The sequence below is a fragment of the Tachypleus tridentatus genome, chromosome 1, assembly GCF_004210375.1.
Source record: "Tachypleus tridentatus isolate NWPU-2018 chromosome 1, ASM421037v1, whole genome shotgun sequence".
In the NCBI taxonomy this organism is placed as follows: Eukaryota; Metazoa; Arthropoda; class Merostomata; order Xiphosura; family Limulidae; genus Tachypleus; species Tachypleus tridentatus.
In genome coordinates, this window is record NC_134825.1 from 131,017,646 (window position 1) to 131,039,219 (window position 21,574).

Consider the following 21,574-nt stretch of genomic DNA (forward strand, 5'->3'; position numbering starts at 1 on the left):
TGTTCAGTACATAACAGACAGTATTTCCAATCAGGAGTGTCTGCTTTTCTCAGATGACTTAAAGATAGAACACATTTGGAGACTGTAAGAAGCTGTGGTGGGAGGGGTGAAGAGTGGATATAGCAACATTATCGAAGGACAGACCCAATTCATCCAACTGTGCCTGAATACGATGGCCAAAAGAAGCAATTGCAGATCATCTGTTCTGAAAAAGTATGGCCCACTGAGGAAGGAAAACACAACCCCAGGTAGGATGTTTTGGTAAGAAATGAAGTTTCAAAGGATATAGTAAAGACAATTACAAACAGCAGAGGTGCAAAGAAGGTTCATGAGACTCTGTGTTTAAGCTCTGAACTGAGGAAGTGCAGAAAGCTCCCAGTGCAGAGCCAAAATCCCTGATGATGAATGGAGTCCAGCATGTTTAAGACAGAGTTCCTGGCAGAGTTTCGATCGAATAAGAGCCCAATAAATTTTTAGCATAGAACATCAATCCGATACCCAAGTGGTGGAAGAGAGGAACCAAGGATATTCAGTGCTCTTGTACATTTGACCAATAGCTGCTTGATGTGTGATATAAAGGACAGCTTATGGTCAAAGATAAGCCCCAAGAACTTTGTCTCGGGGATTACATGTAGCACAACTACACTGATACGAAGTTCAGTATCAAAGTGAATACCCCGTTAGCAGCAAAAATGCATGCAAACGATTTTAGTGAGAGAGAGAACTTAAAGTCATTTGTTGTGGTCCACTTCACTGAACGATTGAGGGCTGCCTGTAGTTGCCGCTCACTATACCTCATGTTTGACAACTGACATGAGATGTGAAAGTCGTCAACATGGAGCCCCTTTACAACAGTAAGAGGGAGTTGTTCAATGATAGCAATAATCTTTATACTGAAAAATGTGACACTCAAATTACAGCCCTGAGGGACTCCAAGTTCCTGTAGAAAAGAACTGGAAAGTGTTGAACCCACATGAACTAGAAATTGCTCGTCCATTGAAAAATGTTTAATAAATATGGGTAAATGGTCATGTAACCTATATACATGGAGGTCTTGCAAAATGCCATACCTCCATGTTGTATCATAAACCTTCTTGATATCAAAGAATACTGATCCAAGATATTGTAATTTGAGAAAAGCTTCTCTGATTGATGTTTCAAGTCAAATCAGCTGGTATGTGGTGGAGAGCTGTTGTCAGAACCAACACTAGGTGGGCGAGAGGAGATTGTTTGATTCGAGGAACCAAACAAATTAAGCATTAACCATCCTCTCTAAGGTCTTACAGAGACAGCTCATCAAAGCAATTGGATGGTAGTTTGAAGGAATCTTGGGATCCTTCCCAGACTTAGAGAAGGTAGGTAGGACAATAGTCTGGCACCAGGCATCAGGAAAAACATCCTCCTGTCAGATCCAGTTAAAAACAATCAGAAGAATAGCAAGAGAAGCAGGAGCTAGATGGTGCGGCATTTCACAATGTACTGCCAGACCAATGAAGAGCCAGTTTGAGTTCCACCAGTGTAAAGGGACAAATATAATCATAAAGACAATCAGCTCAAAAGGAATGAGGTGTTCACTCTGCCCGAGTCTTGATGGCTAAGAAGGTGAAAGATAAAGTAGAAGTGGTAGATACCCTGCAAAAGCTGTCACCTAGAGTATCAATAATGCTCCGAGTATCAGGTATTTCCTGGCCATCAGAGAACAAGGTCGAGAGGGGGACAGAATTATATTGCCCACTGACCTTTCGAATCTTGTCCCATATGACTTTGGAACTGGTGGTAGAAGATATGCTGGTTGTGAACTTAATCCAAGATTCTGTTTGGCTTTGATGTCTTACCCACCGAGCATGTGCATGTGCCTGTGGGAAATCAAGACGCTGCCAGAGTGTGGGATACCTATGAAGCGTATCCCAGGCCTGTTTTTGAGCCTTCTGTGCCATGTGGCAGGCAGGATACCACCATGAAAAAAGATATTGTGGAAAACATGTTGAGGTTTTAGGAATACACTAAGCAGCTGCCTGTATAATACAGTCAGCTACTGCTACCACACAGTCATCTATTGATGGCAGGATCAAGTTCTGTGAGAGCAGTAAAAGAGGGCCAGTTTGCTTGATCCAGCTTCCACCGGGGCACAGGAATCGGATGGCATCGACCACGACCAGTCTCTCTCAAACTTATAAAAAAATGATCATTCCCTTGTGGATTATTGTCAGTCCTCCAGGAAAAGTGGGAGAATAGTGAAAGGGAGCAAACTGAGAGATCAACAGCTGTAAAGAACTGACTAGGTGCATGAAAATAAGTATATGAACTGCTATTGAAGAGAGAAAGGTTGTGATCAGAGAGCATATGCTCTAAAGAGCAATATCCCCTCTGGGGATGATGTCCATTAAAGTCCCCCAGGTTTTAAAAGGGAGATGGCAACTAATCAATAAGAGCATCAAGGTCTGATTGATCATAGGTCACTCCACGTGACAGGAAGGACATACAGGATGGTAGGAAGCAATCATCCAGATTTGAAAGTAAACCTCGACAGTTCCATTGCATGAAGATGGCCATTTTTATTTATCTGCAGATGAATTGGGTGGAGAAACCTTTTGTTTATGACCACATCTTTTTTTCTTTACTGTCTTTATTCGAAGAGGTCTATCGACCTCCATGGATCCTGCCCTGGGTTGACTGAGCAAGTCTTTGCTGTTGGAAGAGGATTCCAGGGACTAAGAATGTGAATGAATGATTGTTTTACATCTTGGGGTGGGAGAGGAAGATGTACCCAAGGAAATGCCTGTACCTAAAATCAAAGGAAGTGATTCTTGGGATTTACTGCAATGTATGTTAGGGACAGAGATGGATGTTGATTCATCAACTTTTTTAACCATAGAGATCAATAGACTTTTCATTTGGTTTGAAAATTATTCTTTTGGAGGCACAGAGAGATCTGTTTGCACTCCCAATGTAGTAGTGGTACGAAGTGCAGCAGCATATGTCCAAAATATGGACAAGAACTTTCGAGCCTCAGAATAAGTAATGTTATGAATCATTTTCAAATGCTGCAACTCTTTTTCTTCTAACCATTTAGGGCAAGAACAAAAGTAGGATGGGTGAGAGCCATTGCAATTGATACAACAAGAGTACATTTCACACTCACAGGCATCGTGATTCTTGCCATCACAACTAGCACACGTCAAGGAACCACAACATGATCTCTTTGAATGATCAAACCGCTGACACTGGAAATATCTGAGAGAGTTTGGAATGTATGGATCTACCCTGCAATTATGATAACCTGCCTTGATGGCGGCAGGTTAACGTGATGATGTAAATTTCAAAATGAGGACATTGGTCAGCATCATAATTCCATCTTGGTGAATGGAGATACATCTCACTGCAGAAACTCGGTGGATGGAGAAACCAGTGAGAATCTCTGACTCAGGGATGTTCTTCTAATCCCTCTCAACAGTAACTCTTTATAATGAATTCAAAGTATCATAAGGTGTACCCTCAACAGGTACATCCCCAATTGCCTTTGAATACAAGGGGAGTTCACAGTGTTGAGATGTGGATGTTTCCACCAATGTTACCAGATCGAAGCTTCTTTACTGACTTTGGAGAGCCAGCAAGTCACTCTAGTCCCTTCTGAATGTAAAAGGGAGACATCTGCCCTAAAGTTTTGTCTGAAAGAGAATGTAGTATAAGAAAATGAGGTACAACAGGTGTTACAAATGTTGAACATTGTTGCTTATAATCTTCAAAATGCAGTTGTTTACCTATGGACTGTTTTTCACTATTTTATTTAAGTTTTTATTTGAAGGATCCGTAATAAAAAAGGAATATTTTGGTGCCCACTGACCCCACCCATCAAGAAGCCCTACGAGGGGATGCACTACAATGCCAAACAAGAACACTGCAGCAATGCCAGGGTTTCGTGATCACTATACCCAAACACCAGCATCAGATACAATGTCCACAACACCTGTTGAGAACATCCAACACTGGAACTTGGTTGACCCTTGCCAAAGCAGACCAGCCAAATGACCCAAGGGGGGCCACCCCAAAGCTGCCTGTCTATAGGAATTCAAGGCTAAAGTAGTTTGTTAGGATTGGACCCCTCAACCACCAGGATCCTCCCCTCCCCTTCATGGGTCACCATGCATGGTAAACACATGGGTGAATGTTTAGATCCCAGAGGAGGTAAACTAAAAGAACAGAACCTTCCTTGGGAGATCCCATCACCACGTAAAGGAATCCACACCAAGGGGGACTCCAAAGGATAGTTATAATTTTGCTATACTGAAAACGTATTTCTGATAGGTACATTCCATTTCTCACAAATATTCTTGTTTTTCTTTGTTATTCTTCATTAGAGCTGTCATCTATATGCAAAAATATTTTCACATGCCTCAAGTCTCGAGTTCCCATGTACTCCACAATCAATGCAATTCAACTATAATCCAAAACCAAAGTATTGGTAACTGAAATACATGGAGGTGTAGAAAATAGGATCATCTCTTCAGAAAGTCAACTACAATCCAAAATCCAGCCATTCAAAATCAACATCCATGTTGATTACACCTACATGTAGGTGTAGGAAAGAGGATCATACCATCTTCACCTTAAGTTCAACAGACCAAAGAGAGATACCATGCCAAATGATCTGTCAGCAGGACACATGAGAAAAGTGATAATAAATTACTTATACAGAACCCCAATATCTGGACAAGCAGAATAATCAAAATGTGCCTCTACTGTACAACATCCCATTAAAACATAAGACAGGATCCACCTTCAGTGCAGTATCATCTTTAGTATATCAAAATCTTTGAGATGAAGAATCATAGCAATTTGCATGTTTGTCCACCATGACCAACAATGTGTTAGCAATGAACATGAGGAAAAATAAGTGAAGGAAAAGAGACACTAATAATACATGTGGATGAGGTGCAAGCAACCAAAAGAGAGGTAACTTGGTCTTGAGGCCTGTAGCAAAGGTATCAACATGGGAAGAATTTCATTAAAGGGAAAGATTCCTGAAAATGAGGGGACCTAATGCCCACTCCATGATATATATCTGATTAAGGTGCAAAAGACAATCTGTGATTAGATTGCAAGCAACCAGTACATGCCACACAATAAGGCAAATGTGATGTGCATGAGCCCACTATAATATATCCAATGTTCAAAAACACAGATATCTGGACTAGGTGCCTGCCCTCTTGGTAGCAGATATGTTCTGAATAAATCACCACCAAACAATGTCAGAATATAAGATGACAGTAATGTAACATTCAATGTACAAGTGGAAGCTTGCAAACCTCTTTCATCTACAGACCAATAAGCTACTTCCTGATGAGTGACTCACCCCTGAAGGGATGCACTTGGGAAAAGATGTAGATGGGAAAAGATGAACCCAGGAGAAGAAGGCAGCACACTCACAGACATATGGGTTTTGTGCAGCCCTCAATGCAGAATCTCAAAGAGAAAGTGAAGTGGGGATGGAAGGAGGATTCTGAGCAAAATTTCAGTGTTTGTGAAGCACCCAAAGAAGGGATCTCATATTGGCACAACTGAGAGAGACTAGTGCTATCATGGGAGATAACAATCACAAAAACAATAGAACTTCAAAGCAGTAAGTGACAGCTGAGAGAGCATAGTGAAAAGTTCCACTAAAAGAAGATATAAATAAAAAACAGGGCTTCACCGATATTTGTGTTAAAAAAGACCCCAGATGGACAAGATACTTAAGGGGAGCTGAGGAAGGACTTCTTCAATACGATCAACCAGCCCACCTAAGCCACCACAGAAAGGAGCTGCCCAGTATGATTAGTTGAGTCCTGTTTGGAATAAGTCAGAAGCCAGTAATCCATGTAATAATTAAACCACAACCCCAGAGCAAGGAGATAACATGCAGGTGCCAAGGAAAGTCCAAAATTGGTAAACCACTCCAAGATAAACGAGCTGAAGATAAGGACGAGACTGAGGTGATATTGGCATACACAGATAAGCACTGAAGATATCCATTGTTGTTATCTACAGCTCTGGAGAAAACACCCATCTCAGGGTGAGAAAAACTCCATAGTGAGCTTGAGTAGCGTTATCAAGCAGTTGAGGCGAGATAAATCAATTACTGACTGCCAATCCCTAGTTTTCTTGAAGACAATGAAGATATTGGAAGAAAAAAACCCTGAAAAAATGGGAAACAGGTTTGACTACCTACAGCAAATGCAATTCCTGAACAACTTCTGACAGATACTAGCTGGTCACAGGATTTCAAAGAAGAAGGAAAGAAATGGTGAATGAAAAAAACCAGAGGTGGGAAAAGAAACTAAATGATGAATCTATCTCAGAATTTGAAGTAGTTTTTTATCATTTACAAAGGTATGCTAGCAATGAAGAAACTCAAACAGCCAAGCTTCTACCAGATCTAAACCCACATAGCAGTCACCAGTTTGTGATGGTGGTAAATCATCAAGAAAGATAATAAGAAGTACCCCAAATAGAAGGAACAGATAAGGGCTTGGAAAGTGGAGAATGAGAAACAATTAGGTGCATATGAGGCTCTGAGTGAGACAAGTGGGCTACAATATTTGTAAGAGTGGATTGTAGGTGGACCAGAGTCAACTGGAACTCAAACGTTTCCAGAACCACAAAGACATAGTCTCAGAAATAAGGCCATGCATAAACCCCTGAGATATGATGATGATGATAAATAAAATTCAGCCAATATGATATCATGACCTATATGTTCCCAACAACAGAGAAACCATGTACGTAATATACCACAGCCAAAGATGGTATATGGACTAAAGTGGAGGAGAGAAAAGCAAGGGTATTTGCAGAAAACTCCTCAGGATTTCTTAGGCAAGTCTCAGATAAGAGGTGCATGGAAGAAAACTACTATAAGAGGTTGGTAAGAGTGATACTCAGGCAAAAATACTGGGCATGATTTGGATTCACATTTAATTCAGGAGCTATCCCCAAACAGGTAAAAAGTAACCTAAGAACTGCCAATATAAAAATGGTTAGTCTGCTTGATGGTAAAAAGGAAAAACTGATCAGAAGTCCTTGGGCAGTGTGGCATGCTAATCCCTTCACTCAATTGTAAGGTAAATAGATCAGTATGAGCCTGAATATCAGGAGAAGACAAAACCAAAAGGGGGATTGAAAGATTTTACATACAATAAGGAAGGATAAGGTAAATAAGAAATAGGTGAAATGGATAAAACATCATAAACCTAAGATACAAAATCTACAAAGACTGAATTAGGCCTCGGAAATTCCTCAGATTGGGAATGGGAAGAAAAGGCAAATTCTGGAGACAGAAAAAAAAAATCAAAGTCACATCAGCATCAGATGGCTCAGGAGGAGCCTGAGTGATGTCTGGGGACAAAGGTTAGCCCAGATAACATTTAATCTCACAACTTATAAAAACAGATATGTCCATCCTTTATGTATCTAAAGACATCCTTACTGTTAATTTTTAAATTTTCAAACTTTCTTTTCATATAGTTTTTGAATTTTTTAATTTCCTGTCTGACCAATTCTCTTTATCTTCTATTATCCTCCAAATCTCCATTAATGTAGCCAATTACAATTTCTTACTTTATAATGCTTTAATCTCATTTTAGCCCTCATACTCTTTGTGAATGAACCTCATTTTTTACTTGCAGTTTCTGTTGTTTGTTTTTCTCTAAGAAGCATGTATATTTCAAATACTTAAAATTTTTCCACATTTGACCTGCGCCTCTTATTAATTCAGTTTCTCAACTCACAAACTGGTAATTTTTGTCACATTCCACAAAAATGTGCTTTTTGAAATTTGTAACCAAAATCCTATTTCTTTACATGCAATAAAACATCAAACCTAACTGAGCAATGGTAACTTGCATCCAGATATTTCAACTCCATTCTCTCAACCATTTGTGTATTCAAAGTTAAGAATAAATCTTAAGTATGACAGTTTGTAGTAGGTTCTCTGACCAATTGGTGTACAAAACCTATCTCAATTACAGACAATAAGATTTATAACATTACATAATATCAATAACTAAAACCTTCTGACTAACTGATATACAAAGAAGTTGAGCACATTATATTCTGGACCTTCATCACATCATTATAATTGATGTTACCTCATCTGGTCATGCTCCGTTTGATTAATAACCATCCTGACAGTAGTTCCACAGCAGTCTCCATTATGCTGTTATAAGGCTGTTATACCTGAAGCACACCACTTCTCCCAAAATTTTAATGTACAAGTTTTCCAGCATCGTTTTCAACAATCTGATTACACCAAAACTGATAGTTGCTGCATTAAGTAACTTCGCTTGTGTGATTTTGTGTGGAATAGATGAACACCCACTTCATTTTCCAGTTAACTCAAGGTATGAAATGGTTAAATTGAAGATATGTCTGGAAGTCTTATCTTTGTGAACTTGTATCCTGTTAGCCTCAATTTCAGAAGAAATTTATTTTTATTATATTGTGTACTGTTGCCTGGAAGAAGTGGATAGGTTTTGCCATTCAACTTTAATTTTGCAGTTTCTTGCCTGTTACTGTGATTAGGATGGTACAACTTGTTGCATGTCTCTTTCTAGATGACCCTAGTGAAGCAGGCTGATCCTTATTCCTTTGTTTTCCAGTACCATTAAGTATAATGGATATCTCCATCTTGGAAATTCAAATTCTACAATCTCAAAACATCTTTATGATAACTGAGTGTGTGAATACAAAAAAAGGCCATTATATATTTTTCTCAAAATCAATCTTCCATGACATCACAATACCTACAAATGCTGTTGTTAACGTTATACATTACATTCCAGCATAGTTTTATATCATCGGTGGTGGTTATGTGACTAGCTGATCTGCATATTGAAAATTATTTTAATATAAGATAGTAAGCCCTCTGTAAAATACAGATTTAATAAAAAGGTCACTGATGAATGCAGGTCTTTCTGTATTTCTACTAAAATTCATACAATTTTATTTTTCAAAGTTATCCAAAACAGTAGTAAAGTCAATACATTCAGATAAAATGGAATAGAAAAAGTATATTAAATTTGTGTCTCTCCATTATTAACATGGCAACAGCAGATTATTTCACATTAATGACAGTGAAACATAGTTTTACTGTATTTTTAATTACATTTTAGCTGGGTTTTTTTTTTTTAATATACGAGATAACTCCAGTATTCACAAGTGAATATCTGTTTGCTTTATTGCTTTTTTTTTTAAATACCAGTTTCTTCCAAAGTCTTTATACACTTAGTATTGGTTTGTTTTTCATCCAACAGAAAGAATTTAATATTAAAAAAAAAGAGAACATGCTTTATAACTTTCCACCTATAATTTAGGAAATTAAACCATGATTACTCTTGTCAATCATATATCTTTCAAACTGTAGCCACTAATAGTAACAGAAGGTGAATGAACATACACATGTAATAACAAAAAATGAAAACATGAATAACAGCTTATTACTATGCATAATGGCAATTTATTTTTAGATCAATGTGTAAAAAATAGTTCAGTTTTTCAAGTGTATGATCATGTATTCGCATTTATATTAGAAACATAACACTTTATACTACTTCCAAGTTAATGTAGTTATGTTCATGTCAAATGATTGAACAATTAAAAGAATAATCATTACAGATAAAAGTTATAACACTACCTCATCAAGTTGTTTTCTCGTATGCTGAGATGTTATTCTCCTTTTTAACAGTAGTAGTTCATCTAGAATGTATAAAAGCAACTACAGAATCAGAGAATGTATTTTTTTTAATTTGACTTTAAGAGAAACATTCTATTTTTAACATGTGCCAAATGAAATCTTAACTCTATTTTGTATATTAAAAATTAATTCAACAGATGACTTAACTTCTCTAACAGATGAGTGTGTACCTTAAAATGTACACACAATACTAAGTATACATTATAAATAAAATTACTAAAAACTTTGAAACAATTTACACAGTACCTTGAGCTAACTTTTGATAAGAAAACATATCACAAACTTACCAAACAAAACATACAATTAACTATTTAGAAATTCTCACCTGATGATTAAAACAAAGCTGTTGGAATTAACTATGATTTAACAATAAAATCTACAATGTAAAACCTATTTTGAATGTCCTGTCTATACATTTTATTTTCGTAAGGTATTACAAATTACCAACATAACAAAGCAACTTCAATCTTTACCATTCTCTTGGATTTGCTCATTAAACACAGTGCTTTCATCAGGTAAAGGCCGATGATTTGATATTAAAACCAATTTATATTGTTCTACAGATTTCACAGAATCAACTGGGTGATAAAAATGGCTCAAAGCCATCATTTTAAGTTTTTCGATGGTAAATTCTGTAAGAATATCGACAATCCAATCATTTCCTGAAGAATCAATAATACTGACTTTCATTACACAAAGATTGTTATAAACTAAACACAATCAAACGATTAGTTAACTTGTATTCCTATTATATCGGTACCACAAGTAGTAGAACTACTGTTATTAAAACGAGTCCAACTAAATTTTCAATGTTGTTATCGTAAGTGTCTGAAGCCTAATATCACTAGGGTAAGCTGACTCTACACCTTGTAATTCTAACTCTGTGAACTACCAAATTTAGGACCACGCATAAAACCACACAGTACTTCCTAACAATATGTTTACTTGATTAAGTATTGGTAAAACAAATAGCAATACGATTCGGTACAACAACTTCCACTTCTTAAAGTTTTTGTTATTGATTACTGACCAGATACAACTAACTACAGTGACACTTATTAAATAATAATTTACTATTAATAATTTTATAAGCTTAGAAATAATTCATGCATTACTGTACATGCTATTTAATGCAGTTTGGATTTTTACTATCATTCCACTTTAAGGTACACTTGAAAAAAATATTAATTATGTTACTGTCCTCTGGTGGGTCAGCTGTAAGTTTGTGCGTTTACAACTCCAAATTGCGGGTTTTGATTCCCCGCAATGTATAGATATAGTATTGATATGATCACTGTGTTATTTGCAAACAAAACAAACGAATAAACAATTACTATACTTTGCATAGCACCCTAATCTTAATATCTACTAAAAGTGATTCAAGAGATACTTCACGAACAGATATCGATGTCCAGGCCACTTAATAAATGAGTAAATATACTGTGATTTAATATTAACTTTTTGTCACTTTCTTATGATGTTTATTTGTTGTTGTTGTTTCTTATTTCGCGCAAAGCTACACATGTGAGGGCTATCTGCGCTAGCCGTCCCTGATTTAACAGTGCAATACAGTTATTAATCACCACCTGCCGCCAACTCTTGGACTACTCTTTCACCAACGAATAGTAAGATTGAGAGTAACATTATAAAGCTCCACGGCTGAAAGGGCGAGCATGTATGGCGTGACGGGAATTTGTACCCGCTACACCCAGATTATTTACTGCGCGCTCTAACCACATGGCTAACTGCTGGACCCAGTCTCTTATGACAGCAGTTTTTCAAAGAGAGAAGAAAGAAAATGTATCAAGAACATTATAAATATATTATTTCATCCATTTCACAATAACCTGAATATTTAAAGTCAGCAAATTGAATTAAAGTATGAATATCATACAATTTAATAAAATACTTCTTTAGCTTCTTACATTTTATTTTGAAGTATGAACGGCACAGTATGTTTATATAATTCAAATTTGTTTTATTTATCTCGAAGACTGTATTTGTGAAATAAAAATATTGTTTGATCTTATTATATGTAACCATAAAATGCCGTAATTTTAGATATGTGAATTGTAACTATAATATACTAACGAAACATTACCTGATGATCGTTTATTTGTCTAATATCATAATTCAATAAACTAAATATTATTAACAAATATAATGGGGCCTCTGCCAACTCGGGTATACGTTCCTCGAGTAAGTCGTGTTGGAGACACTTCATACTTTATACTATATATAGGGATATGGGAACACAGCCGCGTTAAGTCTCCGATAAATGTTTCTACCTGGATTGTTTTACACATAAGGGAAAATTCATATATATATATACACACATTATCATATATGAGTTTAAAATATAAAATTATAAATATAATGACATTCACATGTAATATCCTGCATCTGTAAATGTTAAAGCTGATGGATCGCCTGGATCATCGGAAAATTCGTCCTCAAACTCCGATGATTATGAAGCAGATATAAAAGTCGATGGGATTGGGTCAGAAGAAATTGCATCAGCTGACTTGAGCTTCATAAAGTCATAAATATTCGGCTTTCCTTCTCAAATCTTTCAAGATTTCTCTGTTCAATGCTCGGACGTCACTAAACTCTCTTTTAAATTTAATGCTTTTCTTCATTATGGAATCCATGTCTACAGTTATTTCTGTGAGCTCATTTGCCTTGTAGAGGAAATCGGACACAGTCTTTGCTGTGAGGATTTCAGCATGTCCTCTCTCCTCAACATCTTTACTACTATCACTGTCGTTGGAGGTTATTAGAACTTCATGTTATTTATTTGTTTGCTCTTAGTAATCTTAGCAACTGAAACACCTCTTCATTTTTCATATTATCAAACCCCGATTTTGGCAATTTCCTTCTTAACCGTCGAAAAGCCCTTGAAATTGACTTCATGCAAAAAATGATGCCAGCTTGCACTTAAGATACTCTTTTACCTTGTCTCATGACATTTTGGTGATGTCGATACTGTCCTAAATGCTATAATCTTTCCAAAACATGGTTAAGTTTTCGAAAAAAACTGGAATCTATGGCTTGGTTTGCACCAAATAGACATTTCTTCTATATTAAGACTTGGTCTATTGGATATGCTATTGGGAGGTAAAAATATTACCTCCACATTATATATGTAAAAATTTTTCGTTTGGGTTGTGAAAAAATTTTTACGTAGAAGAGGGAACAACGTTTCGACCTTCTTCGGTCATCTCAGGTTCACAAAGGTGAACGATAACCGAAGAAGGTCGAAACGTTGTTCGCTCCTCTACGTAAAAAATTTTCACAACCCAAACTAGTCGTTTTTACATATATAATTTTCTCTACAAGTGGGGTTTATCGACGTCACTGATTATTATCTTCACATTAACATGGCTAAATTGAACTGTGTTAGGGTCATGGACAAAAGCATTTTAAGAGCCTTAAAGGTTCTTCTTCGCCAGCTATTGTTTAACCCCATGAACAAAATGATTTTGCAATCAGCCGTTGAATAGCATCCTAGTTACTCAAGCCTTTTCATTTGAAAACTAAATAAGAGGCAAATGCCGCTGATTCTTGTCTTTTAATGTTCGTGGGTTTGCGGAGTAGCACATTAACGTAGGCTTGAACTGAAAGCAAAAAAGCAAAGTGAGCCTATACTTTAAACGCCTTAAGCCCAGATTCTACCTTCCGCTTCTTGATGATGTATGTCCTGTTGCTCATCTTTGTATAAAAGGGTCCTGTCTCATCTGCATTAAATACCTGTTGGGGGCATATCCTTTTTCCTTAATGAATTCAAGGAACCACGGCTTGAACTGTGCAGCTGCATTGCTATCGGCTGACCTAGTTTCATCTTGTAGGTTGAAGCATTGCTTAAATTTGGCAAAGTAACCTTGTCTGGAACTCACTGGCAACCGCAGTACTTCCACCCTCGTTGAAAATTACGTATTTATACAAACTTTCATCCGTACAGCTACGCTATGAACAACTTTTTTGTTGTTGTTGTTCATCTGTCCACAGATTCAATAATTTCTCCATTTTTTTCCGTGAATGAATTACTTCTAGGCACTTGAGAAATCTTAACACTTACAGGGGCAGAAGCCTTAATATTTGCATGAATTTTCTCTTCACCCTCCCTAATCGTACGTATGGAAGATTCCTTCACATCATATTCCCGGCCTGCGGATGCCACACTCATTCCGCTTTGTAACCTATCAAGGATCTAAATTTTCTCAGCTATTGTCATAATTTTGAGACTTCATTTGTATCTCTAACATGTGGAGATGTTTTAGGTTTCGATTCCACCTTCTTATATACAGGTAATTAGGAGAAACAGCAAAAAATGGCAAAAATAAATTGACTACATGGCATTGAACTTCGCAAGATCATTTAGACACGTGATAGAGATAAATTGCGACTCATGAAGCTGAAGATTGTTTATTTTTATCCTTAAGGCTATTCTTTACTATGCATTTCACAAGGTTTTTACGTCTAACATTCAGAATTTTTATTAAATTACTTTTTGTATAGTATAATCTCTCAGCTAATAATCCATATTTAATAGTATATAAATTTTAAGTTCTTAAATCTATAAGGCAATATTTTTAAAAAAATCCTATCAGGAAAGTTATATCAAGATCAGTTTGAAATAATTTCCAAAATGAACAGGGGAATAGTGAACGCTATTCCTTTTGCTGCTTATTTAGAAGGATCAGCTGTAATAACATTAATTAACCTTCTAGCTTAGAGTTGTAACAACTATTGTGCATTGGTATCTTATCCAACAGTTTTATTCTAACACACCGGAAGAGAGCGTCCAGAGCAGCCTTTTCGAACAGGGTACGGATGAGGGAAGATCCATTAACCAAACTTGTAAAAGATTTAGAAAGGATTGCTCAGTTATCTAACCTGAATGTTTTAGGTGAAATAATTGAATGATTGGCATTTGAACAATTTACAGACGTCATAACAGGTGAGGATATAAGAGTTAAACTGATGTGAAGTAGATATGCATTCTTTAACTGAAGCTTTCTGCTAGTCAATGAAATTAAACTTCATTAAAGTTACAGATAAATAACTAAAGACACCATCTTGAAGTTACGAGATATTCAGATTAAGCATTATAAAAGCATTAACTTTCTATGAAAGTGAAATAATTAATCAGATAATTAGTTATGCAGAAAACAGGAAGCAGATGAATGTAAGATAGGTGAAAGCATGTATTGGAAAGAAGTGTAGATTAAATGCAGCAGATAATACCACGAAGTGGGAAATGTTTGGAAAATATGCACATTGAAGTCAAGGATATCAGAATGTAATATCTGTCATTAAGTTAAACAGACAGAGCCAAACTACACGAAAGAAATAACAAGAAGCTAATCAGACATCAAACATACAGGAAATAGACAAATTCAGCAAGAAATATTCAGTCCATTACAAATAAAATAAGAAATTTATTATTGGATAAAATTGCCCACGAACACATCGGTTTAATTATGGAAAACCTTGTACTTTTTGACAAACGCTGTTTCTACTGCTACAAAAGGTCAACTTGATTAAGAAATAAAAGGTGGGAAATTATCTACAGAGATGAAGAGAAGAGAAAAATGTTGCAAATAGCAAATGAACATATGTATTGGCAAGAGGGACGTTCAACGCCACCTTTACTGTGGGAAGCTTTTTTGCACTTCATGATCTGTAGTTAAATGGCATCGAGGGAGAGTGCATATTGGCATCTGACTTATGCTGAAGCAAGGGTGCAAGGTTAGATTAGTTTCAAATACATTCACAATCATTTCATCTGCGTATCATGAGCCTCAGAAAACTAAAATCCAAAATATTTGGTGAATGTACAGATTAGTGTAATGTTTTATTTTATTTTTTGTATTAGTGCTTTTGTTTTAGTGCTTAAGTGACTTCATAACCAAGAAAAGGAGCAATTCTGTAAATTGTTTTAATTTAGATGTTAGATTGAGAAAGCTGTTAATAATGGTGATTTAATGATCGAAAGACTTTAAAAAATATCGAGAAACAATATTAAAATTACAAATATAAATATGCAGTTACTTAGAATTTGAGTGCAAGTCAGTCAGTGAAGTAATAATTTGACTAGTGAATGAGAATTCCGAGAAGTTAATAAGTGATTGCTTTAGAGAAGTTTACCAACTTTCTAAAGCACTCTGGGTACAAAGTTTTGTGTATTTGCTATTAAATTTTTGAACCTACGTGTTTTCATAACATTACGAAGTTAGCTCTGTTTTGTTTTTTGAATTTCGCCAAAGCTACACGAGGGCTATTTGCGCTAGCCGTTCATAATTTAGCAGTGTAAGACTAGAGGGAAGACAGCTAGTCATCACCACCCACTACTAACGCTTTGGGTACTCTTTTACGAACGAATAGTGAGATTGACTGACACATTATAACGACTCCACGGCTGAAAGGACGAGCATGTTTGGTGCGACGGGGATTCGAACCCGCGACGAAGTTAGTTAAAGTGAAAACGTAAATTGTTAACTTAAGCTTACATGTATATATATATATATACAAATAGTCTGTAGCAAACATTAATGAAGGAAAAATAATCTGTAATAGTTATATGGATTGGACTTAGAATTATTTTCACCAACTATTTAAAAAAATTAAAAATATAAGTAGACATGTTGAACTAAGTTATCGATTGCAAGGCAGAGGATGCTATAACTCTCATGTAGCGTTTAGCTAGTAGATATAGGATAGCAAAGTTTTTCGTGGATCTTCCAAAATATAGAGGATTGTTTTCTTCAGGAATGTAAGGGCCATCGAGGTAACTGTTGATTCTTGTATCCTCTGAAGATGGGGTGGTTGGTTTGTTAGAGACAGAAAAGAAACTAAAGATATTTCTTCTTTTGCAGGGGCCCCCAGTGGCTCAGCGGCGTGTCTGCGGACTTAGAACGCTAAAAACCGGGTTTCGATACCCGTGGTGGGCAGAGCACATATAGCCCATTGTGTAGCTTTGTGCTTAATTTAAGACAACAACAATCTTTTGCAGGGGGAAGATTTATAGTCCTCTTTTGGTTCTAGGGTTGCAGGATTATTGGTTGAGAAAACCTTTTTGAATTCTTATTGTAGAAGCATTTGATTGAAACTCTAGTCATGTTTAAATTTGGGATCCAATGCCACAGCCAAGCTGAATACACTTCATTATTCATACAGAACCAGCTCAGCGTGAACATGCTCTTCTGTGCAGAGATGAGATTGAAATTATATCTGGATTGCTTGTTGTTAATTTTAGTCATCACCCTATAAACACCTTTTGAAGAAGTAACAGATTTTATTCAAAGTCAGAACATTGTTACTTTTTCAAAAGATGTCAGTATTGTTATTGTTATTCACACGTTTTCAAACACTGCAAATCAAATAAACACAACATAATCATAGAAAACACCCAAATACTAAACAAACATTAACAAATGCAAAATTAAAGAAGCCTTACTCACACAACAACTCAAGCTCAAAATAAACCAATACAAAGGAACACCTTTTTACCTACATTAATAAATATATCCAGCATCTAAGCACGCCCTCTACATTCCTACACTCAATTATACAACCGCCTTCAAACATGTGGTCAGCTACCGGTCAGTAACCCTTTCTTTCTTTGTGAACCTGACGATGACTAAAGAAGCTCGAAACGTTGTTTGCTCCTCTACTAGTCCTTTCTCTATCCATACCAGACGTTTTTAAATACATAATTTTTCTCTACAAGTGGGTTTTCTCGTCATCACAGATAAGTAATGCCCTAATTCTATGATGTTACAACTATCTACACCATTTATCTCTGGAGTTTCATACTATCAAAAGTTGCAGATTTTGGGACCAATCTCTTACAGATCAGTAATATGAAGCCCGTGAGAATCTTTCAAGCACCTTGTACAAAATCTTCGTAATACTAATACGTCTAACTTTCAGAAGATTATTGGTTTAACCAATCTATCAGGTTGGAGAAATTTCTATATTAGTAACTGAATTTACAATATTTATAGACTCATGAATATTCAGTTGTTTTTTTTTCCAATTTATGCTGTTGTTAAGTTAAAACTCATTTCAATTAGTTCAACCACTAGCTCTTGGTGTATGGATTAAAGGCAGCAACTTACGTAAAAAAAGATCTAGTAGGTGCCAAAAATTTATTTTAGAAAACAAATATTTATCAATATTCACGAATTCCCATTGTTGATCGCATAGTGGATAGTTACAAAGAATATTTTTATTAATTTAATGTTGCACTATTATTTCAGTAGAAAATTGTGTTTACAAAGGTCTGCAAACAGTGAGAATCAATATTAATCAGTGCTTATTTCTCTTGTTGTGCATACTATTTTTACAGAACAAAGGATACAAAACATTATCATCTTTGACTAGATGAAGCCCTAGATATAGAAATCGAAATGTTGTCTCATTAAATAGACAAGTGCAGTCCATTAAAATCAAGGTTCTATGATTTGGTCAATATGCTTTAAGATTAAAAAAAAGGTCCTAACTTAGTGTGTTGGAAAGTTAACCCTGTGCGCTTTCTTGGCTAAAGAGAAAGCAAGCCAACAAATCCCAGAGAAAAAACACGAAAAACAAACCTGATTAAAAACCTTGGATGAAAGAGACCATCTTAATATCAGAAAATGCTTTGAATTTTTTAATCCATAAAAATAGACGCACTAGAAATCATTTTTCAAAGCTGGATCCATATCTAACGAAGCCATTTAATCTAATATTTGCTCAAAGTTGTCGATTTCAATCTCAATCTACTCTCTCCATCCACTTACATTAAGGTGGAAAATAAAACTGACATGATGCCTTGGAATTAAAGAACCATTTCAATATGTAACTTTGGATGTAAGTTCTAGTACGTATTCTATTAGCTGACGTATATGAACAATGCACGGTGATGACATAGAGCTTGTGAGGAGTTACATAGGGAAGTCCAGTTCAGATGCCGAGCTCGTAAACTACTTTTGGAGAACACTGAAAGTGCATGCAACATTTAATTGAGATGGGTAAAAACTTAGGTATAAGAGGTGGAAATACAAATGTACAAAAACTGTTGAGAGTGACATGTAGAGGGGGCAGACCCGAACACTAAGCACCATATGTTACACCCCACTTGGGCACAACAATGTTTGCAAAGTTTGATCACTATCTACAACATAGTACAGGAGACACATATGGGCCTTGGGGTTTACATACTGGTCTGATTCAAATGCCATCCAACCATTTTATTCTTTAAAAGACTGCAAGGGTGTGTGCCAAGTTTGGTTGAGATTAGTCAAAAATTAACTTCAGGGACTAATATGGTCAAATACATAGCTAAACCCCCATGCCATTTCTCATGGTTCTTTTGAAGTTTGGTGGAGATCAATAGAATAGCATTGAGATACGTATGGGTTCCTGGGTAGTATTTGCTAAGATTGATTGAGGTCAGTCAATAGTGTGAGAGTGAAAAGTGGGCACATAGGCGACGTATCTGCTTTATGTACAGATACTGCAAGTGGGGCACAGTGCTTGAGATTTTCGCATTGTACGTTAATCTGTTTTACAGAATTTCAAATCACTTAAACTTCAGCTGTTTCTGCAACACAACCTACAGTTCGTATTAGTTTACTCTAGTTGTATATCTAGAGATATTTTCTTAATTATAGGTATATTCTCTAGCCAGTTGCTATACATATAAAATATTGTTCAGTGTGATCTGTAATTTTCCTTGTAGAGTTTTAGTCTTACATAAATCAAAGTGGGGTCTCTAAACAGAAACTAATCACTATTTCTTGAATGATTAAGTCTAACACTATTACTGTTTCGCCGTAACGGGCATATGAGCATTTGTTTCAAAGAAATGTATTTAGATTTCGGATTGTACTTTCTCGAGCAAGCATATAAGCCACCAACTCGGGGAAATTTACGTATGGAATAAACAACTCACATAGAGACGACTGAATACAAATCAAGTAGTCCTTTTATTTATACACTGTTGAGCATTTCTTCTACATCAAAACTCTCAAGGTTGTCTTGGAACATCTCCAAATAATTGAATTATTCGCTTTGAAGATATTGATGTTTATTACTAAGACCTATTATGTTTAACAACAGTGACACAGCAGTACTTAAGTTTTCAACGAGGTTAATACAAAAAATTCTCTCGGTCATAATCCGTATAACTGTATTAAAAACTCTTCTAAGATATTGTAAAGTAATTTCATTTTAAGCACTTTCAAATATACTATTTCTTTAATACAGTTAATGTTCTTCACTTTTCTCTCTTTTACACTATACATTATTGAGCCTAGATCAGAAATAGCATACTTACAAGGAATCTGTGTGGCGAAGTTCTTACAGAATCTGGATTACCACCGTCTTTTGAAGTTGGATCAGATCCTCGAAGCAACATGGTCAGTGTGGAGAAGTCGGTGTTTGAAGTCGTTAACATAACATGGAATATACATATATACACACACAATTTTGAGAGCTTTTCTGATTATTAAGTAAGTTAAGCAGATTTACTTTCAAAAGTAGTTAGTTGAACTCGACTTGTATAAGTAGACTATTCCATCAGATTATGACCAAAATTCATTCTGTTATTGGTCCTTATAGAACTTATTTCTATTGCTTATTTAATATATTTGACGAACTAATCTGAGGCGTAAAGATACAAACCATGTAACTCTTGCCTCTTCATTATGAGTATTTCATTTTAGTCTTTCATCACCTACGCCCGGCGTGGTGATTAAGACGCTCGACTCGCAATCTGAGGGTTACGGGCTTAAAATCCTGACATATCAAACATGCTCGCCCTTTCAGCCGTGAGGGCGTTATAATGTAATATTGAATCCCACTATTTGTTGGTAAAAAAGTAACACAATAGTTGATAGTAGGTGGTGATGACTAGTTGCCTTCCTTCTAGTCTTATACTGTTAATTTAGGGACTGCTAGTGCAGATAGCCCTCATGTAGCTTCATGCGAAATTAAAAAACAAAACAATCATTATCATCCTGTTAACTGCTTTTTGTGTGTAACATTGGTTCATGTCATCATGTGTTTTATCTAACTATTGTGGTTTTAATAACATACCACGTCTGTCGGGCGCGAAAATTGGTCGCTGTAAACTTTTGCACCTCTTGTTATATGAAATAATTTTAGTGTCTACTGATTGACTGACAGACAACACATTTCTGTAAATTGTGCGAGTGATTAAAACAGATGACCCTTCCAGGCAGTTGCTAGCTCTCTTTCGGGGAAATGAAATATGATATTGAAAGAAAAAAAAAAAGAGTAAACTATTATAACCTTAAGAATATAGAAAAAAAGATGTGTACACGTGATTGGATTGTCTTACAATTTGAAGGACCTTCTGTTTTGTAAAACATGTATGCTAATGAATGTTGATATATTTATATGTATATTTCTTTAAATCAAATAGATTATATAAATATACTCTTTAGTTTAACACTATTAACATATTAACAGGCGTTTGAAAACAAATATTATATGAACCAGTGCATATTAAGATGAAATCTCCTGAAAGGACATCGTTGTTTATTAATAGTAGAATAAAATGTTATTTACTTATTGATATTATTTAATCTTATGATTTACTTAACATTAGCGTTATGTCAATAAGAGTAAGTTTTAATGTTTTGCAAAACTGATAATTTAACAACAAATTCTTTTGTTTTTTTACAAAACAGATGTTTGTGACTTTTGTAATAACCTCATCAAATGGAGCTTTTACAGTTGCATCTTAATAGGAGGCAAACAACCAGTTCACTTTCTTCAAGGTCAAGAGCCGCTTAGCAGTGTGTGTAGTTTCTTTACTCTTGGCTTTCTTGAGCT

General features: G+C 35.7%; 1 protein-coding gene across 2 annotated transcripts in view; it reads right to left on the reverse strand.

The window, feature by feature from the left end:
- The window catches only part of Kpc2 (Kip1 ubiquitination-promoting complex subunit 2), a 61,315-nt gene extending 50,367 nt beyond the window's left edge, over nucleotides 1–10,948 (reverse strand). The window contains exons 1-3 of one of the 2 annotated variants that reach the window (XM_076452343.1): nucleotides 10,848–10,948; nucleotides 10,201–10,359; nucleotides 9,668–9,729 (exon numbers count right to left, since the gene is read on the reverse strand). In XM_076452343.1, the coding sequence (XP_076308458.1) occupies nucleotides 9,668–9,729; nucleotides 10,201–10,336 (198 nt within the window). In that variant the 5' untranslated portion in view covers nucleotides 10,337–10,359; nucleotides 10,848–10,948. Of the gene's footprint in view, nucleotides 1–9,667; nucleotides 9,730–10,200 lie in introns of both variants that reach the window. The other variant, XM_076452337.1, reaches the window with a different exon arrangement.
- Between the last annotated feature and the right edge of the window lie 10,626 nt (nucleotides 10,949–21,574).